Here is a 27,869-nt window from a genome sequence, read left to right as displayed (position 1 = left end):
TTCCTGTACAGAGTCATAATAACTGAGAATGTTAGGAAACTTCTATTATGGGATGCACAATGATTTTCCATTATTTTCCATCTAGGAAAAAAATTATGTAAATGAGGATTCATTTACACCCATCCAGTAAAATGAATGGTTTACCCTTATCCTCTTCCAGTTTGATACCACAAAAATTAAGTGTAAAATTAATGGAGTTATACTAGTAAATGTGTAGAACAACTCAGTAGTGAATGGGGCCTGGAATTTGGAGATGATTTTCATCTCCATGATTTATGATATCAGTTAATGTTTAGTTCTGTTAGTTTTCAGCAATGTTTACTTTTCAACCCCCCTGAAATCCACAGGAACACTGTACTTGCCTACAGTTCTGATAAGCAGACACCTGGCACTGATATCACACTTCCAAAGTTACTTATTTTCATTTTTTAAACAAATCAGTCTCTACTATGACTGTGTAAAGACCTAATGGTGGCCTGTTTTAAACAATAAACAAAGTAGTATTATAACTTAACAAAACAGAGTCTTTTCTTGCATTGCATATATGCAAAAATTCAGCCATCATCAAGCATGGATTGTTCATTTCAGCAGTGCAAGGAGGCTGAAAACTGCATGGCTTTGTGTGCTGCTGAAGAAGAATATCCTGACAAAAATATGAAAGAAGAAGAATATACTGACAATATACAAGAAGAATAATATACTGACAAACCCCAGCTTTGTGTCTTTACAGCTTGTGGTCTGAACATTAAGCCTGAGAAGTCAGTCAGTGCTGAACAGGATGAGCGCAGCACAGCACAACACCTTTTTTCAGAAGACAGCTCTACCCAGCAGTAATAGCTCAGAATTCAGAGGCCACTGGTGATTTTTATGCTCTCACTCTCCTCTTCCCCACCCAGCAGCAGTTGCCCTCCTGTTGCCTCTGGGGGCCGCACACCTCTGCTGTGGGGAACTTTCTTTTCTCTAGGAAGGGATGAGTTTCCCTCTGGCTCTCTTCCTCATCTATCTTCTGACCTAAAAATACTTCTAACATAAATCAAATCAACCTGCAGGCTTATTTTGCCCTTAAACGTTATTTTCATGCTGAACCTTATATATTTACATACTGTGAAGTTAGAACATTATTAACTAGTATTAGTGAATAATTGGAGAATTGTAATATCATTTCACATTTATGCTTTTTATGTAATCAAAATACTTTAAAAAGTGAATAAGTCTAGAATGAATTATAGTCTTTCACCCTGGTGAGATTTATTTAACTTAAATCCTTAATCTGAAGAGAAAGGGCAAAAAATATATTTTTTATCTTTTAGTTCTAACAGTAATTCTACACTTTTTTATTGCCACACTATTAGAGTAGATATATTTTCTCAATATACTGCTGACTCCACATGCCAAGTAATATTTCCATCATATCACATAAAACATTTCTATAATCTACTGCACTATGAAGAAACTAAGATGAAAGTATCATATCTGTGAGGAGAATCTGACCAATGTCCTTTCTTCATAAGAAAAGGTGCAGTGCTTTCGGCCAAAACTCATAACTGCTAATAAAATAATTTTTATTAGCAATTATTAGCATATTTTATTAGCATTAACAATGGCAAAGACTCTGACATTACTCAAGGAATTACTCAAGGAATGTTTGCAAAAAAATTATTAAAAAGCTATTACAAATTACTGTAAGGTGTCTTTTACCACTCCAAGAAAACAAATGCACTCGCCATAATATGAAAATGCAGCAAACATTCCACATGCTATTTAATAAATCAAAAATAATCAAAATGTCCTTACTATGGAAATTCAAATGATGTCATTTGAAAATATAAGATACATATATTTATAGCTATTACCACTGAGAAAGGTGAAAACCAAAAATTGTAAATGCTGGCTTTTTTGCTTCAAGGCGCGCATACTGCTTCAGAAGCTGAAAATTTTATTCTGTAGTTGCTTCCAATCGTCTTTCAAGACATTTTGCACATTTTTTGGAGTATGTCAAACAAAACCTCCGTGAACAAGAAGGGAGATCTATGCATATCTTGGTTTGATCTTGAATGGATAACTTTAATTCTGTGACATCATGACACTTCCTTTTTGTGTTGCTATGCAAATGCTTGACTACAGCACCTCCAGGTCATGTGACAGGTGAAAAGGACCATTTGATTTGAAGGCTGACCAGAGAGATCCAATGGGATTTCAAAATTTTCTTTGAGCCCTGATGGTTGTCCTTCTGAATCAAAGCAACTGATCTGATAAGAAGTAAATCAGCTGCATAAAGAGAATTTTTAACATCTCAAGATGGGCAGTGGAGCCAGTTCAGAGAGCAAGGACTCAGCCAGGAGATCCAGAGAACTGGAAAAGAAACTCCAGGAAGATGCAGCAAGGGAAGCCAGGACAGTCAAACTCCTACTGTTGGGTAAATGGAATAAAAATTGTTCATAATGCTTTTCCATTGAGGGGTTGCTTTTCTCTGGAATTACATTTTAGTACTGTGAATTTCTCACCTCTCACTATATTATTTGAAGAAGACAAGTCTGTAATATACATTTAAAATATTTTCTGGTTGTGGCCACTCACAAAGTCATAAGGAATAGGCTGGAAATGGCCAAGTCACTGCATGTATTCAATTTGAAATGTTATAAATCCTTGACTTTGAATACTTCTGAGAAATGAAAATTTGCTGTTTGAATAAATGTTATGATACAAACTTACAGAGAACATAGCACACTTATCTCTCTTTTTTGTGGATCTATATGCATTCATTTGCAGGAGGAATAAGTTATATAAGTGGTCACATAAAAATCCACGTGTCATGAGATATTGATATTGTTTATCTTTCAAGGTGTTTCATTCCATTTTTAAAGAAGCAGAAAGTGATTTAGAATGGCTTTTTTTGATGTATAATGGAGAGTGGAATGAAAAGTACTCAGATGAATACCAATAAATATTGACACAAACTACTACTTCTAATCCTCACTATGATCAATTTATTAGCAGACAGAGGCTGTAATGGCAAAAGAAAAGGCATTCTTTTTCTTGATACAGCTTTATTCTTGGGGTTTTTTTTCCCATGGTGCTGTGCAGCTTACAAGAAATATCTGAGAGCACATTAACACCATCACTGTCTTAACATTTTTCTTCTAACAGCCTCCTGTAAAAGTTAGCAGTGGTTTTTCCCAGTGAATGGAAAAACAGTCTTTGATCATTGGAGTGTTTCTCTTTTTGCCTTTCTTGTAATTGCAGTTCTTGAAAATGGTTTTAAACTGACATTTATTCAGGCAAAACTAGATTAGATAAAGTAAATCAACTCTGTTTTGTATCTTATGAAAAGGTTTATTTATACCTGTTAAAATCAAAGAACAATTATTCAAAAATAAATAAGAGAAGAACATGCAGGTTTCTCAAATAATAATAGGAAAGCAGAAGTTTGATACTCTAGATGTAAAATCAGTATTTGGATTGTGGCTTACAAAGCTTTTCTGTCCAGTTAAGAATACTAAGAGTTTCTGTGCCACAGTAATATAAAATATTGCTCCTAATGAGGAAAGCTTAAGTCAGTAAAAAAATCCCAGAACAATATTTTCATTTAAAATTCCATAAATTTAAAGTAATTTATATGTATTGTTACAAAAAGAAATTGGGACACTGAGTTAGAACCAGAATCCATCTAATTCTGGATCCTGTCTTTGACCTTATCCAACCTTATCCATGAGGAAAAAGTAAGAAATCCTTTAAGAGGAATGTATAGGATAAAGAGGAATTTTCCAGATAAAGAGGAATTTATAAATTAAGCAGTTTTATCTTCAAGCTTTTATGCCCTTACAATATTACTGAAGGCTGTTTTACAGCAGGACACCAAGTAAATTACCCCCCCACACACACTGAACATATCTATGTATTTAGTATTAAGGACTTAAGTTTTAAATGTTTCTTAATGTATATAATCAGTCTTCTCCTGACACTATTAGAAGCAGCCTTGAGATAGTTATAATAAAATACTTTGAAATTCAATGCAAGCTATATGAAAAAAAACTTCTATTATGTTCATTTCCAACCTGAACATAGTTCAGGTTCATTAGCTACACAAGCACTCTTCTCATGAGACAAAATGATCATTTGGATCTGAAATACTTCTTTATAAATTTTTACAATATCTTCCTTTACTCATATTACACATGATAAAAATTCAAATTTTTCAGTGGTTAATGTTTGGAAGGCTTTTGTTCTCCTGAGCAACAGATGAGAAAGTCTTCGTAAAAAATAAGTTGAAGAGATAAAAAAAAATTAATAACTTAAATTTTCTTCTTAAGAAAATGAGAGATGAATAAACTATGTATCAGGAGAGTATTGCTCCACCAGAGTGAGGGAGTCTCTTGAAAATCTGGAGCCAGAGATGCTGAAGCAAGGTGCAGAATGGGCACCCTATCATTCCACAGGGGCTGCGAAAATGGCCAGATAGGAAAGAATTAAATCTACCATGTTCAGATTTGTACCTGTTATCTTTCCACACCTCTGAAGGGATATCAGAAATGATAGAAGTTTTAGAGTTCATAAATCAAAGGCATCTCTATTCAAGCCAGCCTAGTCCTAGCTTTCTGTTCAGTCAGCCTTAATGTTGCCTTTGTGCTTCAGACCAGATGTCATAGTTTCTTTTTGCAATAAGCAGGTTGGTAGAAAATATTCAGAAAAAATGAGATGTACATCATAAGCTTTTCAGTGTAATCACTTTTTTCCTTACACCTAAAATGTAAAAAAACCCCAGGGTATTCTGACTTCTTTCTGAGAGTATTATTTAAAATCTAGAGTGGTGTCTCTACAGCCTCCAGCAGATCCCTTTACAAAAAAATAGAACTTCTATTCAGAAAAAAAGGCACTATGTTTGTTTATGTCAAGTTCTATGACCCAGACAGGCACACTAACTGGGTTGAGGTGATTTACAGGTTTTATGGCATGTACATATAAACTGGGGAGGGGGGAAATTATGTTGGGTTCTGACGTTCCTCACAAGCTGGCCAGGAGCCAAGAGCATTAAATCCTCTGGGCCAGGTGCTCCCATGCTGCCAAAGGCATCCCTTCCCCCAACCTTTCCATCTGGTCTCTATGTATTTATACTTCAAAAAGATCAGGTTGTTTTATGAGTCTGGAACAAGCTCCAAGATGAAAGTTTTATATCCTGTGTATCAGGGCTGTATCTGGCTGCCACATCAGCTGTAATTTGCATTTTCTTTGTAGGATGCAACTTTCAATTTATAGGTGTGGAAAGTGCAGTGCACATTCAAAAATGGCCAAAATAGCTGATGCTCACAGTGATTTTCCACAGAAATAAGAACCTAGCTTCAGTCTAAACAATCATTAAAATTTTAACTTATTTATTTTCAAAGTATTACTCCATGTCTCATTGTCTACGGTTTTCAGTGCCAGGACAAAAGCCACCCTCAACAGAAGTGGTCATCCTCACCTCACCTTTTGGGGCACAACTCACACAATTTAACTTAAACATCTGCTTCAGGGAAACAGAAATTGAAGTTTAGTTTTTGTAGCAAATATTTCTCTCCACTGACTATAAGACATCTCTGGTAAATAGTCTGAATGTAGAAATTTATAATGCAGATTCTTAACACCAGTTAAATGAAACAGTTACTGTAGCACTGAACCTTAACTTCCTGTTACTAACATCTAGCCTGAAAACACAGGGTTTGGGCACAAAGACACCCCAACAATCTCACTGATGGGAATATACTGATTTTCATTTTTGGAGAGTGGGGCAGTATTTAAGGACGTTATTCTCTCTCAAGAGGGTTAGATCTTAGATTTTTTTTCTTTCTCGAGTTTCTTTCTCTCATAGACTAAGTTTGTTGAGTCTCATAAGAGGACCAGAAAGATGTGATTTCCATTCTAGTTCATAATATCCAGACTTCTGGATGGCACAGGCAAAGATCAGGCAGGGGTGTGAAACATTTTCCAATTTTATTTGGATATTTTCCTTTTTTATTTGAATATTTTCTTTTTTTTATTTGAATATTTTCTTTGCCTGCTTTTTGCTGATTTATGTCATTGTTGGTGAGTTTTAGGACAGGTTTTAAACAAAATATTCAGCAGGGATTTTTTATTTCCCTGTGTTTAATTCTGGAAAATTTTCTAAACTAAACCTTTCCTTCCACAGGAATAACAACTGTAAAGAGATAATAATTCTTTATCTGAGACACAAAAGCACCTTAATATGGAAGAACCTTCCTCAATGTGTCAGCAGATGCTAATTTTGAAAGCTTGTACTCTCCACAGCAATTCAAACAAATTCTGCATAAAAAAACAAAAATGTCAAATCACAGCTGAGGGCCTGGGTTCTGTTTCCCCTTGAATTTGTGGGATTCTCACTGTTTCAAGACACCTGTGGTGTTTTTCTCTATTTCTGCTCTGTCTACATGTCATAGTGTCCTGCAGGGAGCAGGCTGAGCACTCCCAGAGCAGGAGGGGGATTTGTGTCAGGCTGATGGGGGGCAGCTCCTTTGCAGCCTTGCTTCATGACTCTTCTTCCTGAGCCTGCTCTCCAGTCCCAGAACCATGGAAGGCTTGGGATATGGTGGGATGCAGTTCTGGAGCACGCAAAGCAAGAGGAGATGCAGGTTACAGCCAGCCAGAGTTCAGCACCTCACTGAAGGTGAATGTGGTGTGCCCTGGGGCATGGTGGAGGTGATTTCTGGGAAGTGTTGATGCTACCAGCAGTGGGGACATCTTTCAGCTCCCAGGAAGTTGAGAAACTTCCTTAGTATTCCTTCAAGTCCCACACCCAAGTAATTTAAGATGATGCTGAAGAGAGCCAGGCTGAGGATGGAGCCCAGTGGGACCCCAGCAGTGACAGCCAGACTTTCAGACATTGACTGAGACTTTTGTGCCAGTATTCTCTGTGCAGTCATCCACGTCAAAGGAATAGAGACAGAAATGAGGAGTAAATTTCAGCTAGATCTTAAATATGCAAAATATAAAATATGGTGATGACCATATAAAATATGGTGATACCTGTCAGGTAGACCTATAAATCTTCAGAGCTGACAGAGCTTCTCAAAACCCTAATTAAGTTCTTTCTAAGCTTCAGGACATTACTGTTCGTCCTAAGTTCTTATCTATTGTTCAGAAAATCTAGGCTTGAAGAAGATGCCTTCAGCTCCCTGTATAATCACTCTAGGTCTTTTGTGATGGACTTTTGCCACTATTTCTGCAAGTAGAAATCCACTGCAGCAGGTGGAAATGCAGCCCTAGCCCTGGTTTTCCATACCAGGGACTGTCCAAAGAAGGAGGCTACATGGTGAAGGGAAGGAATTAAAAAGCAAGTGCAAATAAAATTATTCCTGACCCACTTTCTGGGTTGAAAATGCTGCTACAACTAAGATGATACTCCATGGTGAAGCCAAAGTCTGAAAGTCACATGTTGTTTGGATAAAAGTATTATTGGCTCATAAATTAAAGATGAGCAGATATAGAAAATTGCATCCAAAAGATATAAATTGCATCTCTCACTCTATTTTAACAGTGTCTTTCAGACCTGAAAGAGAAGTTAATTTCTATATTATGTTTCCTAGCATCTTTCCATGAGATGAATGCACAAATTCTCAGTACAGCTTCCTCTCTTCCCTACAAAAAGTGTAGCAAACAGTACCTTGTAGACAGGGCTTTACCAAGTTCTTCAGAAGGTCACTGAGAGGATAATAAATGATGTACAAAAAATTTGCATTTTTTCCAAACTGTGGCAGATGGCAGCATCAGCCCATTTTGCACGGGCTTGTTTTTCTCTTGATCTTTCTACCATTCACATCATGAGTTTCAGAAAATGCTTTGAGTGTGGTTTGCTGTCTCTTGTGAGTCATTTGAGTAAATGAATCCCTGTCATTTGAATACTGTTACCTTTACAGAACGTGTTTGAGAAGTCAGTAATCAGTTGGTTCTATTTACTGAGAAGTCCTTGGTTAAAAAGTCTGGGCCTCGGATTTTGGTTTAGTCAGAAATATTTGACACCATACCATGAGGAAATAGGTAATCTACCAAGAGAAAAGCTGTGATGAATCTTTTGATACTTTCTCTCACAACAGATGAAAAGTCCAGCTCACAGCTGGATAACCGAGTTACACGATGGGAGAGCAATGGGCTCCCAGGCCAGGCACAAAGGTGACAGTGAATGGGGGACATCAGGCTGGGGACCTGTCACTGCTGGGGTCCCACTGGGCTCCATCCTCAGCCTGCTTCTCTTCAGCATTGTCTTAAATGACTTGGGTGCAGGACTTGAAGGAATACTGAGGAACTTTCTCAACAAGACTAAATTTGGATGAGCTGTCAATTCCCTCCCAGGCAGAGAGGCCCTGCAGAGAGACCTCAACAAATCAGAGGGATGGGCAATCACCAACCACATGAAATACAACCAGGGAAAGTGTTGGGTTCTGCACCTGGGGTGGGGCAACCCTGGATGTACAGACAGACTGGGGAATGAGAGGCTGGAAAGCCTTGATGGGGAAAGGGACCTGGGGGTCCTGGTCAGTGGCAAATTGAACATGAGCCAGCAGTGCCCTGGCAGCCAGGAGGGACAGCCCTGTCCTGGGGGATTCAGGCACAGCATCAGCAACCAGGAAAGAGAGCACAAATTCTGGTGATGAATATTTCAGTTTCTTTAAAATATGAAGAATATTTGTCACCTTGAGCCCTCTGTGCAATTTTGGACAGCACAATATAAAAAGTCAGTAAGTTATTAGAAATCATCCAAAGGAGGGCCATGAGGATGGATGGTGAAAGGTCAGGAGAGGAATCATTAAGAGGAGGAGTTGAGATCTGTTCAGCCTGGAGAAGAGGAGATTGAGGGGAGGTCTCACTGCAATCTTCAACATCCTCCTGAGGGGAAACAGACAGTCAGTACTGATCACTTCAAGATCAGTGGCAGGACTCAAAGAAAGAGCATTAAGGTGTGTCAGGGGAAGCTTAGGTTGGATATCTTCACCCAGAGGGTGGCTGGGCACTGGAACAGGCTCCCCAGGGCAGTGGTCACAGCACCGAGCTGCAGAGTTCAAGAAGTGTTTGGACAATGCTCTCAGGCACAGGGTGATTCTTGAGGGGTCTTATTCTCTGGTTCTATGAATCCTATCCCATGGATTCACAAAGTTAAATCCTCTCTTCAGCTGCTTTTAAAATCCATCTCTTTTTTGGCAGCTCTTGCCAACCCTTATCACTCTGACTGACAAATGATAGTCAGGTGTGTTGATTTGCAGTGGACACACTTTGCATTGATTACTCACTTTCCATGAGATAAGAGGGCAAATTAGCAGTGCATAATCTGGCCAAACCTATGCCCCAGTTCTTGAACTCCCTGTGTAAGCAAATGCCTGCACCTCCTCAGCAGCTGTGGGGTTTCCCTGCAGAATCATTCCCAAGGTGGAACTGATGCACTGCTCTGCAGGTTTCCCACTTCCAGCCACAGGGCTCCATGGCAGAAGACTACATGGCAGAGAAACAAAAAAACAGTGTCAAGACTTTTGCTCATGTGCTGCCTCTGCATCATGAGCTAGACCACATATAAATCTTTACACTCTGGTTTTCCAGTTGCTTACAGAAGTTGGCTAAAGGGCATGAACCTGGCTCACTTGGCTTACAAAAGCTCATAATACAAATTAAAAGAGCAGCTACAAATCAGGTAATAATGGGACACTAAAAGAGGCTGTACTTTGTTCATATTTTCCTGCTCATCTGCCAAAGATTAAATCAAAATATTATCCATATTTTATTTACTTGCTAACTAAAATTTCTGTAATTTTCTTTAATTGACTGAATATTCACTTATTTTAAAGTGGCCCTTTGCTTATCAGTATTAATACTTTAACCCAGACTTTGTTCTTTTTAAATCCAAATGGACATTAGGGAGGCTTTATGCTTGGTACAATGAGAAACTAAGACATCTGTACCTCTCTTCATAGACAGAAAATTCTATGTTCCACAGAGTTATTTTTAATACTTGCTTCTTATTCATCTATCAATCATATCTTCTCCACATTCCCCTTCTGCAGGTGCTGGAGAGTCAGGAAAGAGCACTATTGTAAAGCAAATGAAGTAAGTATCTGAATATGCATATCAGCTTTGAATTTGGTATTTGTGGTATAAGCTGTCTAGCTAAAGTCTTATTAAAATATTTATGCTTATTTGAATAAAATGCAAAGAAACACCATTCAAATCAGGTTTCCATTCAAACACACTATAAAGAAAATCACCAAGTGTCTGAGACACACAGGTGGATTGGTAGTCAAATCTGAATGACCAAATCATGCACATGGAGAACAGGGAATCTGCTTCCTTGGCTTAGGCAGGAGTCACTGTGGTGGAACTATGACTGTAAGAGACAAGCAGTGATGGCTGACCCACCTGGCAGCCCTGTCTCCAGCAGATGCCAGTGAAGGATGTTTGCACATCATCACACCAGCCAAGCCAACACACTTGTGCTGGATGCCCTGGCAGTATCTGATGATCTGTGGCTTGGAAACCATCCTGGACCACTCTGTCCCTATAGCAGCCCTCAGTTTATTCATGTCTACCCCTGAATCTTTTGCTGAACCAATGTAAACTAACAGCATCCACAGCTTTCTACAGCAAGTAGTTCCACAGTTTAATTACACTTGGTGTGAATCATCTCTCCTATTAATTTAATTTGATTTCACCGTATTTCAAGAGTAAATATCAAAATATTTGCATCTTTCTACATGTGTGTGCTGATTTACAAGTTAGTTTGACAATATTTTCATATACAGTGAAACAGGTTACAACTAAATTCATACATGTTTTTCTTTTAAAGGCAGCCAAAATGCTAATTATTTATCTGGTTTAAATTAACAATCCACCAAAGTTCAAGGGACCATACTTGCACTGATGGCAAATCCTCCTTTACTGCACAACCTGATAAAATATTGCTGATGTGTCTATTCTTATTTTCATAGAGAGGTCCTGGTCTGATTCCTAAACCTGTCCAAATACAGAAAAAATTACATAGAATTGCAGCTGTTAAGATTTGATCCCACTTTGTAAGCACCAATCTCTTCCTGTGTAAAAATCAAGCAAACTGTTTATGAAATCAGTAATACTATTCTGGACTTAAGTTCCCATTCCCCTACTTATTTATTATCTTCACCAATAGCTATTTATTATCTTCCTTATCTTCACCACTGCATTTTAAAGAGTTAAGTAAAAGATATTATGTCATAAGAACAAATTTCTACTATTAAAGCAACTCATTTTGTAATAAAGCAGATTCAGAACCATCCACCAAATACTTTGCTAACCTTTTTTTTCCAGTTAAACAGTAGATAAATTTATTACTGGTTTGAGTTCCATACAGGAGACCCTCCCTATTCAGCAAACCATTGAGATGTGTTGTGCTCAAATCTTCCCCAAGCAGGAGCAGATTAAAGATGTTCCTCTGAACTGAGCACTTTAAGAAAGCTGATAAGCTTTAACAGCATGGAGGACGGGGAGAACACTGCAAAGCTGAGAGTTAAATATAAAGACTTGTGCATTTATGACCTGTCAAATTTATCACAAATATTAATTATTTTACAGGAAAACTGTTCACAAAAATTGTATTTTTTCATATAAAATGTCATTTTTCTGTCACAACCAAGGACTTTTCAAGGGATTTTTTTTTCAGTTAAAACCCCCAAAATTAATTAATTTTTTTCCATGAAGCATAACGTTTTCTAAAGAACACTCATAGATGTTTACAAAAGAAATAATTTTGCTGAAAACAAAATTTCCAGCAAAATCATAATTATTGTATAGCTAATAACATGATTTTCTAATTAATAAATCACCTTTTTTTCAGTCTTAGTCATAGTTATATCGATCTACTAAACTTTAAAAAATATCTTCTGATACTCAAAATACAGATATGCTGCAAAGCCCTTGCACCATAAAAAGATGAGGATGGTTATGAGAGCTACTAAAAAGAATAAAACATCTCTGGAGCTCTGTGCTTCTAACTGCATAATTTCCAATGTGCAATCTAGCTTTTCTAAAACCAAGTTGCATATCTCTATGCTGTGCTTTTATTTAGCAGTTTGAAACTTCTACAAATATTTCAATGAATGAAAAGCAGAAAACAAGATATTTGGTAACTCATCACTCCTGTTGAGACTGAATCACAGCCACCTATCTGATGAGAAGCCCTGCTTTTGTGAGGAAAAGCCTCAGAAGACTGCATCCATAAAACAGGGAGGGTCCCTGCGCCATGAGCTCCTCTTTTTTCTTTCTCCCAAGTTCAATAGGACTCCTTTGAATCTTGCAGAATTCATCTGAATTCATGATGAAAACAACATTCAAAAAACAAAAACCAAAAAAAAACAAGGCTTCAAAAGAGAGTTCATAGAGTTGCCTGATCAAGAAGTGATAGGAAAAACATTTTAGAGAGATTTTTTTTCCTACAGATGATATTCCTACAGGCACAGGAATGCAACTTTTGAGTTTTCTGACATCCATAGATCAGAGAGATGTTAAGACACATCAGTTGTCATCTGAGTTTTGTGTGTGTTTATTTAAGTGAATTATTTTCTAACAGGGCTGACTTGGCTACTTAGGTAGCTCTCTCCAGAGTGTATCTCAGGCAAAATGGGGCAAAACACCAAACCCCAAAGCCAGAAATTCTGTGTTTAATAGCCTTCATCTCTGACCAGCTGAGGTGAGGGAGAATAGAGCCTTGGTTCCAGAAGCCAAATCAGTTCCAAGTCTGTTCATTGAGAGCACACCAGGCCAAAGTGGGTGAAGATTTCATCCTTTTTCACAACTCATGGAAAAAAGATGTCTCTAAGCCGTGATATAATCTGCACACTGATTTGGAGAACTTTAACCACATGCCATTCTCCAGTCAAGGAGGATTATGAAATTCTAATTCCTCTGTCAGAAAGATTACTGAATCTGATTACTAAGGCTCTTTACCCTGTGGAGTAAAATGTAAGTCTCCAAAGCCTGGAGATAATAAGAACAAGACCTTGTTATTACTGTAGAAACTGTATCTGATGCACAAAATATATTAATTTTTTTTCTTATTTTCTTGATAATTGCCTCCCAGTGCTGAAACATATTTGCCAATAATTTTTCTATCTAGGTAAGAATCTGGATAAAAATCAGAATGGCTGAACAAGCAGCGACAGCCCGTGACTAATATTGCAATTTCCAAAAGTAAAACATTTGGGATCTGAGTACAGAAATATATCTCTATATATTTCCATATTGCCCTATATCTCCAGGGATGGGCCTGACTCTTGTTCTAGACTCGTGCTTTGTTTTAGATTAACCCTCAAGCAGAGAAAACAGCATCTATTCTCTCAGACTGGCTGCAGACAACTGACCTCACAAAGACAGAAACTGCTGTTTCCTGTTCTAGCAGAATAGGCAGATCCACCATTGAAAAATGCATTTCCAAGGGCCAGATGGATTCAGTTCTTTCTCACACTGACTACAAAAGTGCCTGATCTAACTTTTCATGGCTTTTTTTTTTTAATGTATCCCATAAGCCTTTTGTTGTTGTTTTTTTTTCACCAGAATCATCCATAAAGATGGTTTCACCTATGAGGAGCGCATGGAGTTCAGACCAATCATTTACAGTAATGCAGTGCAGTCCATCCTGGCCATTGTGAAAGCAATGACTAAGTTAGGAATCAGTTATGAAAACCCTGGTAGAATTGTGAGTATGACACATTTTCTCTTGAAATAGGTATTGGAACACTTATAATTTTTTGTAATGTAATAGTAGAGACTAGTAGAACAAGGAGGATCTGGTATTTTCTTTATGACAGTGGAAACTGAGTTCCATTTGAGTTATATGTGACAAAATGTCCTCACTTATTTTTATTTTCTCAAAACTGATGCCTAACTTTTGCATAAACTCCCATTTTGATTGCTACAAAAGAAATGTTCAAGTTGCAAAGACATTAAAAAAAAACAGAAAAAGAAAAAAAGAAAAAGAACCTTTTCTTAGCTGCTTAGTCACTTACTTATTGCTATTGAGAAATGTAAGAAATATTTTATTTTTATGACCAAACCTTGGGGTTCAGCCCTGTGAGGGAAGGTTATATAGACATGTTGGGAGCATTTCCGTCTGCCATTTGTGCTGGAACAGAGACCTCCCTGTTGTGTGGATGCACTACTGGCACACTGGCACCACAGGGAAGTGGTGTCCAACATTCCTGACACAGTCAAAAATCCTCCGCACAGGCAGAGGGAGGCAAAGCCACAGGAACAAGACCTGTTGTCTTCTGTCAATCACACTGAATTTTCAAGGACAGAAATAAAGGAAAAACTTTTCTTGTCTGTGCAATGATTTAGCCTGTAATTCAGATCTTGCTGAGAATTTCTCAAATGCCTGTCAGAATATCAGTTGATTCCAGTTTTGGCAAATTCTGCCTAATCCCTAGAGGTTTATCTTGGAGGGAGTAACATCTGCTTATCTGAAAGAGCTCTACTTGTTCCTGAAGTCAACATTTCATTATAATGACGTGTGGTACTTTGACCTAAAAAATGATAAACAAAATCTCCAGGGGTTACTAAAGCTCATACAGGCATTTGAAAAAATAGAAATTAAATATCTTCCACGAATGCAAGTCATTCAAACAAACGTAACAAGGCCCAAAAGCAGCACACAGAAAACAGGGCAATGTTAATGTGCTGTACTGCACAAGGAGCCATCAACCACCCAAGCCATGGCTGCAGCTGGACCTTGCAGTGCTGGCCACAAGCCCTGCCTGGCTCAGCCCACGAGCTCCTCTATGTGGGGCAGACTCTGCCACCTCTTACTGAGATGTGTTCTCCCTGTGCCCCAGTGTTCCAGTCTCTTTTCTCAACCCTGACAAACTTTCTGAGATATCTGTACAGGCTCACTCTATGCCAGTTTCACAGATACCCTTTCCAAGGGACTTCACAGCACGGAGAAGTTGTAAAATAGCCCAGTCCATTTCTTAGCATTATATATAACCAAATGCAGAAAACACAGCTTTTGTAAGTTTATCATTTATAGCCCAGTCAGCTCACTCTTGTCATTGCAGAAAAGGCTTCTAGGACCGCAGGTGAATGCATAGAATGTTTGCAGGGCCTGTCTTCTTTTCCCCCAGAATGACAGAAGAGCAATCTGTATATGATTTTTAGAGAAAATAGAAATTCTGGTCACATTTATTTGAATTGCCACTAAACATTGCCTTCTTTTCCAAAAATCTCCAAAAACTTATCTTACATTTCCCATAAAATCATAAGAAATTCATAAGCTTTAGTTGTTTTGATATAAGCAGTGATTTCAGCTGGACTTTATTCTTGCTATGTGTTCTGATCCAGATTTAGTTGCTCAAAGTCATCTAGTTCAAGGTCTGAGATTATCTTGGTCCCAAAAGCAATGTGCTTACCCATGCTCCAGGTCTGCCTGCAAATACATCTTACTGCTATGCAAAAGGCCTTAACACTTAATTTAAACAACATCTTTTCTGGGAAGCAAGGTAGTTTTTTTCTCTTTAAAACATTTTTCCCATCTATTTTAGTGTGAAAATCACCTGAAGTCTTTGTAAATGCCAGAGATAAACAAAAGGTTGTACAAATCAGGGTGATAATGTGATAAGTTCAATCTGCTGTTATCTTTCTTTATTATTGTCCGGGTTTAGGACAAATTTGGGAGAGAACCTTCAAAGGGGTTCCTCTAGAAAGCAGATTCAATCAGCCCCTGCCCCAAATTGTTCAGGAAAATATTTCCTCGGAGAAAAGTGGGAAAAAACTGTTTATTTAACAGGCAAAGCATTTACCAGCACAAAAAATTAACAATATTAAACAATAAAAGCTCTTGCTGTTCCAAAAGAGATGACAGCCTCAGAAAGTCCCCTTGGTGGGCTGTAGCTCATCTCACCCAGTCTCTTACCAGTCCCTCCTGTGCTGGAAATGCTCTCCCAGACCCGGGTGGGCCACAGGTGTGAGCTCCTGGTGCTCTTCTGGGTGTTCAGAGCAGAGCAGGTTTAAACAGGTCCAAGAAAAAGAAAAAAACACAGTCCAGGGAACTTCTATGCCTCAGCTAGCTAAAAACTAACTAAAAGCAAAGGAGAGCTCTGTCCTGCTGTGCTGCAGACAGCGCAGTCCAGGAGAGGATGCAGGGGAGCAAGTGCAGTTCCTGATAACAAACTCTGCACTTCTCTCCCCCCTTCTCTCTCAGAACCAGCCATAAAAGTACAAAACTTATTTCTGGGCTCAAAAGAGGAATGGAGATACGAGCATCATAAAGTCACACCAGGATATCTCACCTCTACTTCTTATTATTCTTATTACCAGGACAATTATGTAAGCACGAAAATCCACACTTGTCCCCTTTTGCATAAAAATCAATGAACAATCAATGAACTCCAGGTGTACCCTCTACACCTAGAGACTCTGAGCTCAAGGCTTCTGATTGTAGGCCATTCAACCTACAAATCCAGCCTGGTAGGTGGATAGCTGTAATCATTGCGTGATATGTCATATCTTGAAGCAGAGAACATTGCAACTCTTATCTTTCTGCTGAACAAGTGTTGCACCCTGGAGACAAATGTGAGGCACACACGAGAGGGTGACTCGCTTCTGCTGATCCCAGCACTGCAGGAGGGGATGGGGGTGCAAATGGAGCTGGTGCTGCTTGATGTAGAAGGGCAATTATCCTGCCGTCCTCCTCCCTCTTTCCAGTGAAGAAAATTTTCTAGTGGTTATTTCCTAGTTTTGGTTTTTTTCCTCCATGCCTACTCAATTTCTCTTTTTATTTTTTTCTCCATGCCTACTCAATTTTTCTTTCATAAAAAAATGCAGTGTTTAATTTTTGATCTGTCTCTGACTTTTATAAATTTTCCATAAACTGCAGCTCCTCTTGAGACATAAAGATATAGCACATTCTTAAAATAAATTTGTTAAAAATTTTTGTGAAGATGCTTCCTGGTTTTGAATAAAACATACTCCCTGCCAAAACAGTGTCTGTCAGAATCCATTTATACTTTTGCAACTATTGACTGCAAGTCACTTGAGTTGTCTGCTTCTATGACTAAGGAGTTATATTTTATAATTATCCCTTGCTGTGGCAGTGTATCAAATGGCTATTTTAATCATGCTCTTTATGTACAGTAAATTCCTAAGCTGTTAACTACTGAAAAGAAATATTTTTAATGAACTAGATTATTTAAAATATTTTCATTTGGCTACAAAAGGAAGAAATTAGAGAATAATATATTTAAAATATTTGGGATTTTACTCTGTACAGGTTTCTTCTTCACCACATAGGGGAAATGCATTCACAAGTTATATTCACTTTGTCGCATTTCTTACTGGGGTCAGAAGCTAGAAATTTTTTCTTATAAACACATTCAAAACCAACTTTAGATATAGATTTCTGCATTGATATAGTTATAACATGTTTTAAATTTAAATGTCCTTTTTAATTTAATTTTTGATACCTTATTACTCTCTTAATTTAAAAGCCTTCCATCCAAGTTGGACTATTTTTGAATGCCTATGGCAAAATGAAACTGAGCACTCATATCAAAACAAAACCATAAAAGATGAAAACTCTGTGTATCACAATTTCAGAGTTGTGAAACCTTGGCACTACCTAAAGGGAAGTGAGCCTGTAAAAAGATGTTTACATGCAGAGGCGAGCACAGCAACCTGGAAAAACCAGTGAAAATGAGAAATTTTGCCCTTTCCACTCATTACAAACCAAGCTCATCTTCAAGGAGGTGAAGGGGCACGGCGCGCTTGCACAATATTTACTGAAATTTCTCTTTAGGAAGATGAAAGGAAGCTGTGTGCCATGGCAACAGCTCTGGAGGATGGCAGCATGTCCCAGGAGCTGGTTGAGCTCATCAAGGAGCTGTGGCGCGACGGCGGCACCCAGGCGTGCTTCGCCAGGGCAGCGGAGTACCAGCTCAGCGACTCGGCGGCATAGTAGGTGACACAGCTGCTCAACAGCTGGCTCCTGTGTGCGCTACAGTGTCTGTCCCCCTCGCAGAACAGCCTCTGCAAATCATTGCTGGTTAACCTGGAAGAATGAGGGGGTTACTAAGGTTTATAATATGTCAGAAATGTTTAGCCGGAGGAAAGAAGTGAAAACAAGGTTTCAGAAAAAATTTGTGACTGTGGGTTTGTTTGAATGGTTAAAAAAAAAAAAAAGTGTATTCTCCCTCTGAGTACTTCTAAGACAAAATTAGGGAAAGGTGGCTCTAAACAGCTTAGCTTTTACCTAGAGTGATACCTTGCATATGTTGCAAGATGCTAAATGTAAGTCTGGAGGAAACTATAAAAACTTTCCTCTAAACTAACAGGGCTGCACAGACAGGTGCTCCCTGGGCCATTACCACCTCGGCTGAACCAGAGGTGCTCTCCAAGCCTGACAGCCCCAGGTCCCTTTCTGAGCCCTGGAGGTACCAGACAGATGAGCAGGGGGCTGACTCGGGCTGCTCACCCCCACCCCTATGCAGGATCACCCTCCAGCTGGGGCACATCTCTCACCTCAGATGAATCAGTGACCTCAGACTTTTCAGGAGCCCCTGGCTTGGCTCCAGTCCTGCTTAGCTCCAGTCCTGCTTGGCTACCTTCTCACCCGGCTCATACACTCCATGAAGGGAGGTGTCACTGGGTCAGAGTCTTTCGAGAGTACTTGAGTCTGACTCCAGACCTGGGACAGAGGTTGGTTCCAGCTGAGGTCCATCTTCTGAGACCTGGAGGTGGAGGTTCCCCCACTCCTGGAGCTCCTCCTACAGACTGAGGGCACCTGCAGGGTGAAGGTGCTGGGTGTCACTCCTGCAAGGCAGGAAAAGAAAGGCATAGCTGAATGCTGGACCTCAGGAGGCAACCTGAAGTCATTCATAGTTCAAAAATTGTAGATATAGTGCAGGGAGTATGCAGAAAAAATATGAAAAATTCTTCCTCTCCTATGTCTTCCAAACAGGAATGAAGATCTTTTGCAAGAGTCCTAAACATAGAAAATATTGCCTATGTTGTTTTGTTGATTTGACAGCATTCTATAGCAGCGTTGTATTTTCATAAGAATGGTACAGAGCAATTTTTTTCTACAAAACCCTTTCTGACAGGTTCCACTGCCATTCCTACTAAAAGGCCATAACAAACTAGACATAATAAGTAAAAGGAAAATTACCTCTTAACTTTAAAACAAAATTTAAACCCTATTTACCAGCTAACATTTTTTGTGTACCCTCTGCCGGGCAAATAAGGTTTGTTGTCTACATAGAAGATAGAAGAACATAAATTAATTCCTTTTCAGTGTTAATGTTTGTCTCCTGTTCTAACTTGAAATCGGTTTCCGTATTTAAGGAGGTTGATATAGATTGTGTCTGTAATTATTATATATTTCTAGATTTACATTAAAAACAGCTACAGTGAGATGTTTTTCATCTACTTGAACATTTCTGCTAATTTCTTGAAAATTCTGCTTCTCTAGCTTCATTTTTTGGTACCTGATGCTTCTAAAATTCTAGCCTTTGGCTCTGAATCATTAAAATCAACTTAATGTTTGCCCTTACTGCTGGGCTTCTAATGATCAGTTCAAAGTCAGCTACAATCAACCATCTAATGCTGCAGTTCAATTTCTTTTAAACCCCAAACCCTGTTTCTCAGTGCCTGTGAACCAGCTCCTACATAGAATTTTGATTAATACTGTATAAACTCTGACTTTCTGAGATCATGTTCTCTGAGATTTTTCATTATTAACTCATGCTAATGAAGTTTGATCACTGCTTTTCCTTTGTGTGTTTTAATTGAAAAAACAATTACTTCTTCTGAATAATAGAAAAATTCCCACTTTGTCAAATTTGGCTGGAATTTCTCCCTTAGACTCACTTGGAACTATTTCTGTTTTAAAATGGAATGATGGGCATGGAGGGGGCAAGATTGGAATTATAAATTGTGACTTTACATGTCATTGTAGTACATGGTGCACCTTGCTATCTCAGCCATTTTTCCTCTCAGGGTAGGGGTCTTGTCACCTCATCCAAGCCAAGGAAAATCAGCATTTACTGACCCACCAGCTTCCATTCCCTCCTTTCCCAGTGAGGAGATGATCTGCAGTCTCCCCTTGGAGCTGCCTAAGGCTCTAGGATGAGCCTGAAATTGCCTCCTGCTCCTTTAACTGCATAATTGACTTGGTCTAATTTTTTATGCAATGACAATTGGCTGTGTTGAATTGAATTTAGGCATTTGTGGCTAAGAACTGTCAGAACTTTATTTTATATGCAAGGGTTTATTTTAGTGCTTACATGTTTTATAAATAACAAAATGCCTTTTGTTTCTGCCTTTCACAAAAGTGAGCTGAGTTTGCCTCAGGCCCTACTCAGAGAAACAGAGCTATATTGCTTTTTTTTTCCCCTTTCCCCAACAGATTGCTTTCTGGCCTCAAATAATGGGAAAACATTGAATTACTCAGATCAGGTTCAACACCCCTTGCAGACTGGATACAGTTTATTCAACTTAAAATAAGAAAATCCCATTTCCCATACAGTTTACTCAAAATAAGAAAATCCCATTTCCAAACTTGGAAATATCCAAATGAAAAATTCCAGCATTTTTAATTTTTATTTTATTTTATTTCATTTTCTTCTTCTTTTTTTATTTTTTTTTTAACTTACAGATCTATTAAATATTGCACACAAGGGTGATGATCTGTGAGGTTTCTTTTGGAAGATTCTGGTTAAACTGAGCAGCAGAACTTCCTTCTGGGTTCAGTGTGGAGACTGTAGACTTAGTGCAGAGAGGAAAAAAGAAAGCGTGGAGCCTAACAGCCATTAGAGACACAGTGTTTGTTTGCCAGAGATGAGGCTACCAATAGGAAGGTGCCAATTGGACACTGAAAATGCTTCAGCTATTGTGTGGCTTCTTGCTTTTGGTTTTGGTCTTTATTTGAATATTAGTAGCTAAAATGCAGGAAGTCACTCAAGCACACCTTTTTCTTTTTCTTTTGTCATCTCATAACCTCTCTCTGCACAGATTCCCAGACCAGCCAGTAGGATTCAGAGGCTCTGCCCAGCCATTTAAAGAAAGGTGTCTGCCACTATAAGAGACAGGAGAAGAGTTGGACAAAAACATGCTTCAAAGATCTGGTTTGGGTTCTCATATTATGTAGATTTTATCTGTGTATACCAGAAATAAAAACAGATAATCCCCAGTTTTTCAAGGGCTCTTCAGAAGGGGATTCTCAGCTTCATTGAAGCTTTTGGTTTTGACTAAAAATATATTTTTTAAAATCACTATGTACCTTCGTGTTGTAAATTGAGAGGTCTATAGGAAAAACAGCCCTTAAAAGTGAATTCTCCCAAAATATTATGCCCTCCCTTTCACCTAGGAAGGAAAATACTATTGCAACCAGTCTGACATGCTGAGGTGATTCCTTATGCATCTGCTTCTGCAGGATGCTTGTGGTTCTTGCCCTGAGGTAGCAATTCCCACTTGCTGAGAGAAAATGGCCAAAACCTCTTTGCTGACAAGGTGGTTTTCAACCATCCCTAGGGAAAATAAGGATTTTCCTTATCTGCAAATCTAAGAAAGATGCTTATTATGTGCAATTGAATTCCACTTCTATATAGAAGGGAAAAAAAAAGCCTCTGAATTGTGCAACTCAGTTGTATAAAACCAACAGTACCGTATTTAAATATGGATATTGCATAACATATTTAAAAGGGGCTCAGTGTGGAGTGATAATGTAATGGACATTTCACTTTTTGAATTCACCAACCACCATTTCTTTCTCACTCTCCCCAGTTACCTCAATGATTTGGACAGGTTGGCAATGCCAGACTATGTCCCTACTGAGCAAGACATCCTGCACTCCCGAGTGCAGACAACTGGGATTATAGAGACTCAGTTTTCTTTCAAGGATTTAAACTTCAGGTAGGAAAGTCTTATTTTATAGTTTTCTTGGGTTTTATTTTTCTTAAGTACTTTCTTTCACAGGTGTTGACTTATTATAACACAGGTGATATCGTTGTGATAGCATTGAATCCAGTTTTATTTAACATTTTTACACAGCTGAAAAAGCAAGATATTTTCTTATCGGTACTCCAACTTTGAGCATATAATGGACCATTACAAACAGGTCACAGAATACTGGGTTCTAAAAGGGCATTTTTATGTACGCAAATGTCTAAAAAGCTTTAGTTATATCCTGCCATTTGAATAATTGTGCCATTATGAAATTTGCCTACTTAAATGTCCTTAAGAGCATGCAAAAAACATTTGATTCCTACCAATTTGCACATACTCTTAACCTTTCACTCTTCTTTTGAGAATGGAAATAACTGCTTTTAGCACAGGAATGCACTACAGTTGGCCAAAAAAAAAAAGAAAAAAAAAATCTGTCCCATGGGGAATTTCAGCATTATCAAACATATCTTCATGATCATTTAAGATGAAAACCAAAATTCTCAGAAAAAATTTTTGAAAATAATGCCTCTGAGAAATTTGACTGAAATGTTTTACACTTTCAGATATTCAAGATCTAGTTATGCTTGGTGAACCAATTAAAAGCATCTAATTGTACATGAAGATGGATTTGAATGAATTATTATCATTTCAGAGTTCTATAATCCTTTTCTCTGTGGACTGAAATGCATTTAATTCTCAATTTAAAAGCTGGGGCACATATTGAGAAATGCAGTCTAGACAAGAAACTGCCTGTAGAGACAGACATTTATAAAGCATGAGGATTATAACTTTTACATTTTTCATTTGGCTTCTTTCTTTTTCCTCATGTGCCAATTAAGCATTCCCCAAACCATCTATGCTACCACACAGATGCTTTAACACAACAGAGATTGCACATACAAAATGAGATCCTGAAGTAGATGTCTTACAAATAAATTATTATCATGTATCAATATTCTGATCATGCATGAAAATTCATGATTTGCCCAAAAATGCTACAGGGCAATGTCATGGACATCATCTTCTTTTTCTCTGAGTAATGTATTTCCAGCTTTGTACATTGGAAATTTGAATGCCTTCGGTTACAATCATAGTTCATGTATGAAATCAGTTCAGGGTGGAGAAAGAAACCACCAGAGGGAAATCTTCATTGACAAGGATGTTATCAGCCCTGATAAGAGAATAAATATATATATTATATTATATATATATATATATATGTATGTATATATAATATATAATACTAATATCAGCATTAGTATTTGGGTCTAGCTGAAAATGCAGCACAACTGGGAATTCAGTTTACAAAATTTAATCTGCAAAATTTAGTTTACAAAATTTATTCTGTAAAAAAGAGGAAGGCTCTTAAAGCCACCACAAACACAAACCCCACTGTTTTTACCCTCTGCTGTGCATCACAGTGGTGTTATGTGAGTAAATCATTGGTGGTTTCAGCCAGTTGAGTACTCTTAGGTAAAATCACTACAAAGGAGTCTGAGGGGTTTGAGCTGCTAAAGGGGTGCAGAACAATTACAAATCCATGTTAACCAGCCGGGGACTGCTACTTTGCATTGCCATAGCAATGCAAAACAACTGGAGGATCCTGATGTCTCTGCACCAAGTTTGATAAGTACCATGGAAACATCTATAAAGAGAGGAACACTTGCACATTCAGAGTGAGTTTTGGCTGATGTACTGATGAGGCTTCAGGTCACAAGCCATGCATGGAAACAAAAAACCCACTAACAGATGCCTCACTTACTAAACACTTGTCCCTTTACTGAACTGAATGAGACAGAAAACATTTTGTTTTTGTGCAGTAAAAGTCTAAATCCCAGTACTGCTTCCAGGAACTGAATTACAGTTGCACAGAAATCATTGATTTTTATTTGCTCCTTGCTTAGTAGTTACTTTGCTGGTTTGGTGCAATTTAGCTTCCATGTGCTCTTCAATTTATTCCACTAATGTTGACTTAAAGCCCAGAACATATTTAAATGTTTTCAAAGGAGATCTGATCTTCATAGGTCCTCTTCTAGTGTCTTTTCTATTGGTGTGCTAGGAGCAGTTTGACTAAAATCAGGCAAGCTTTATTTTAATCTTCAGACCTCTCTGTGTGTACCACTGGAGGAGTATATCGCTAATTCTGTATCTGCAGCTAAGTTTTTCAAGAACAGTTCTGGGAAAATATAGAGATTTCTAGACTAACTTTGACTGTCTTGGTAAAACAAGATCACCTCATTTTCTACCATTTATTGAGGGACTTGAGTTTTACATGTGAGTGTGTTAAGTTCTGGGCTGAGAAAAGAGAAGCTAACTAAGGTTAGTACAACAAAAACTGCCCTTAAGCATTGCCTCTGGCCTTGCCTCTGGTCTTGTCCTTTTTAACTGACTTCTCTTGAATATTCAAAGGCCATATGCTAAAAGTTCACAGGAAGTGAATACTGATTCACATGATTATCAAAACTTTCCTGAAGAATAAACTTTGTAGCTTTTATTATTTGTTTTCCTGCCATAATCCTGATTTCAGAGTTACACACCACAAATCAAGAAAGGCATGTAATTATAGGTGACTTTTGAGTACTAATCAGAGATAAAAGTCAAGATACTTTATTTGAGCTGATCCCACTCTTCAGTAGACCTTCTGAACTCAGTGAAGATATGCTTGGAAGAATGTCATTACTATTATCAAAATCTTGCTCCACAACAACTTCCTTATTTCCAAAATAATTCACTTTTCTTGACACCCAATTAAAAAAAAGATGAAATGTCCCAGAAAAAAAAATTGATTACTCCTCAGCTGCAGAAACATTTCATTATGAGCACTGAAAGGGTTTTATTTTTTCCCTAAGAAGGAAAAATTACAAAAAAATAACCTTTTTTAACATCAACTACACTGCTGATCGTGAAGGAAAGAAAGGATTAAGATACTGCAAAAACCAGTGTTTCAGTAACAAATTATTTTTGCTCTGTTTACTATTGACATGATTGCTTCTTACTGAATTCCATTATATTCATTGCTATAAGAATTGTTTAATTTTCAGATACTTCAGGATCCAGAGATCTGATGCATATTCTTGAAGGAAGGAGTTATCCAAGGGGGGATTAGGCTTTATGGTATTAAGTTCAACAACAGGAGGCACGGGGAAAAGTCATTATGCACACTAGGAAACAGAAAACCTAAGGGCAGGATAAATTTGATTTTTTTATGTTTTCCCTGTTTTCTTGAAAATGCACTTGAAAAATCTTCAAGTTTGGCACCTTTTGTTTCAGAAAAACAGTGAAAAGAAAGTCCTAGCCCTTATCACTGAAAAACTGCAAATGTAAGCGGGAGTTCTGGAAGCTAGGGCTAAGGGCCCTGAGTCCCAGCCAGGTGTGCCCAAATGGCTTTGGATACCATAGTTCATATGATGCTATTCAAAGGTAGTAGCAATTCCTGGCAAAGGTGGAAGGAAATCATTGCAGGGAAGGAAGCCCTACAATTCCCTCTGTACAAAGGAAGGGAATCCTGCTCCCCAGGAACTGCTGCTTAAGAGCAGCCAATGAAGGTGAAGAGACCCTCCAAAGGTGGGATGCAGGTTATGCAGTGGGCTCAGGGATCACTCCAGGGCAGGGAGCAGATGGCAACATCTATTCATGCACAGCCAGGGAGCAATGTGTGACTGGCCTTCAGTCCTGTGTCTTATTGGTCAATTTGTCAGTTCACTGCAAGCAAAACCATGAAGTAATAAATGACACTGAATTTGAGGGTCTTCTATCGATGTCTCAGAACTCTGCCCTAAATAAATCCTAGCCTGCAAGTCTTAGTCCTGCACTGAGCCCCATTTCCTCAACATTTCCTTTTTCTGGGCCCCTCAGTTTGGGAAGGACATTGAGATGCTTGAGCGTGTCCAGAGGAGGCAACAAGGCTGGAGAGGGGCTTGGAACACAAACCCTGTAAGGAATGACTGAGGGAGCTGAGGGTGTTTAGCCTGGAGAAAAGGAGACTCAGGGGTGACCTTATCACTCTCTACACTCCCTGAAAGGTGGCTGTAGTCAGGTGGGGTTGGTCTCTTTCTCCAGGCAGCACTGGCAGAACCAGAGGACACAGTCTCAAGCTGCACCAAGAGAAATATGGGTTGGACATTAGGAAGAAGTTTTTCACAGAAAGGGTGATAAAGGTCTGAAATGGTCTACCTGGGGAGGTGCTGGAGCCACCATCCCTGGATGTGTTTAAAAAAGACTGGATGTGGCACTCAGTGCCATGGTTTAGTTGAGATGTTGGGGCATGGGTTGGACTTGATGATCTTTAAGGTCTCTCCCAACCTGGTGAGTCTGTGAATTCTGTGAACACAAAGTGCCACACATAAGTACTGACTATTAATCCTACATGCAGGTATTTAAGCCTTTTTATTTCATTTTATACCCACTACAAAGCCATGAGTAACAACACACAGCACTCCTTGACCTTTTGCGGTGGAAACAGACAAATATTTGGAAAAGCTGGGTATTTGTCATTCATCTCCATTTGAATTCTGTGCATTAAAAGCATGGCTACATCCTTATGAGTGCTTTACATTGTACATATGCTATTTTTTCTGCAAAGGATGTTTGATGTGGGTGGACAACGATCAGAGAGAAAAAAGTGGATTCACTGCTTTGAAGGAGTTACTTGCATCATATTCTGTGCTGCACTCAGTGCCTATGACATGGTTCTGGTGGAAGATAAAGAAGTGGTGAGTCAGAGCAAACAACTCCTTTTGCTTCTAAGTTTTAATGTACTCTCTGATGGTACATTCCCATTCTCTGATAACCATTTAAAGGCTATTACACTCTATTGGTTCTTTCCAGTAAAGAACATCTCAGTAAAAATGATGTATGGAGATGAGATTTTTCAGTCTCACGATTACCTTTTGCACCTCAACAGAACAGAATGCACGAAAGCCTTCATCTCTTCAACAGCATCTGCAACCATAAGTGCTTTGCAGCCACTTCCATTGTGCTGTTCCTAAACAAAAAAGACCTCTTTCAAGAGAAAATAACAAAAGTTCACCTGAATATCTGCTTTCCTGAGTATAATGGTAAGTTTGGAGTGTTCAGGAGAAAAAACATTCAGATGTTTTGTGTAGGCCATGAATGAAACACTGACTTTGACTCATGCCACCTATATATAAGCCTTTAAATACTAAACCTCTTACCTAAGAATCTTCTCATGAAAGAATGGTATGAGACAGACACAACCAGAATTCAACTCATCTCACCTACTCACGGAGTTTATCCTAGGGTGGGTTCATTTCTCTCCCCAGAGTTCCTTATTTCTGTCCATTAGTGGTAGAAGAAGGTGAGAATTTAAAAGTTTCAGGTGGCTGAAGGGTGCTGTGATGGACTCAGCCAATATTTCAGTACAAGTCAGTATTTTATCACTCACACACACATCACAACTGAATCCAAAATTTTTGTTCCTATTTTAAGAACTCATTCCATAAGGGAAGTCTGTCTCTTTTTGTATGTCACAGTAGTGTCTACTGGAGATTAAAAACCACCAGATTTTCCCAGCTGATGCAAGAGAATATATAAGGCTGTGTCAGAAATTTCCAGAGAAAAACCAGCATAGATACAGAATTTTCATACCTAAAGTATGAAGTTAATTCAAATAGAAAGAAAGGGGGAAAAACCACAGAAAACATTATTTCTTCTCTTTTTGCAGTTGTGAGGAAGTACCAGTTGAAATGTGTCTTTTTTTGCTTTTACTTTTCTTTCCACTAGGACAAAATACATTTGAAGATGCTGCAAACTACATCAAGAAACAATTTCTAGACTTGAACATAAGGAAACAAGATAAAGAGGTATATTGTCACTTGACCTGTGCCACAGACACTCAGAATGTCAAATTTGTTTTTGATGCAGTCACAGACATAATAATCAAAGAAAATCTGAAGGACTGTGGGCTTTTCTAG

General features: G+C 38.4%; 1 protein-coding gene across 1 annotated transcript; it reads left to right on the top strand.

Moving 5' to 3' along the window:
* The first annotated feature begins 2,298 nt into the window (after positions 1 to 2,298).
* Positions 2,299 to 27,869, top strand: GNAT3 (G protein subunit alpha transducin 3). The gene is made up of 8 exons (XM_066549985.1): positions 2,299 to 2,416; positions 10,041 to 10,083; positions 13,558 to 13,699; positions 17,792 to 17,949; positions 21,775 to 21,903; positions 26,519 to 26,648; positions 26,840 to 26,993; positions 27,679 to 27,869. Exons 1-8 carry the CDS (start codon positions 2,299 to 2,301, stop codon positions 27,867 to 27,869), a joined length of 1,065 nt encoding a protein of 354 aa, XP_066406082.1.

The sequence above is a fragment of the Molothrus aeneus genome, chromosome 5 (assembly GCF_037042795.1).
Source record: "Molothrus aeneus isolate 106 chromosome 5, BPBGC_Maene_1.0, whole genome shotgun sequence".
Lineage (NCBI taxonomy): Eukaryota > Metazoa > Chordata > Aves > Passeriformes > Icteridae > Molothrus > Molothrus aeneus.
Note: the sequence above shows the minus strand (reverse complement) of the source record. Positions and strands in the feature narration are given on the sequence as shown.

Bases quoted from the DNA above. Each gene is read 5' to 3' on its own strand.
- GNAT3 (XM_066549985.1), top strand. From the start codon at position 2,299: ATGGGCAGTGGAGCCAGTTCAGAGAGCAAGGACTCAGCCAGGAGATCC. The intron at 10,084-13,557 runs GTAAGTATCTGA...TTTTTTCACCAG, and splicing joins ACTATTGTAAAGCAAATGAA to AATCATCCATAAAGATGGTT. The intron at 17,950-21,774 runs GTAGGTGACACA...CACTCTCCCCAG, and splicing joins CTCAGCGACTCGGCGGCATA to TTACCTCAATGATTTGGACA.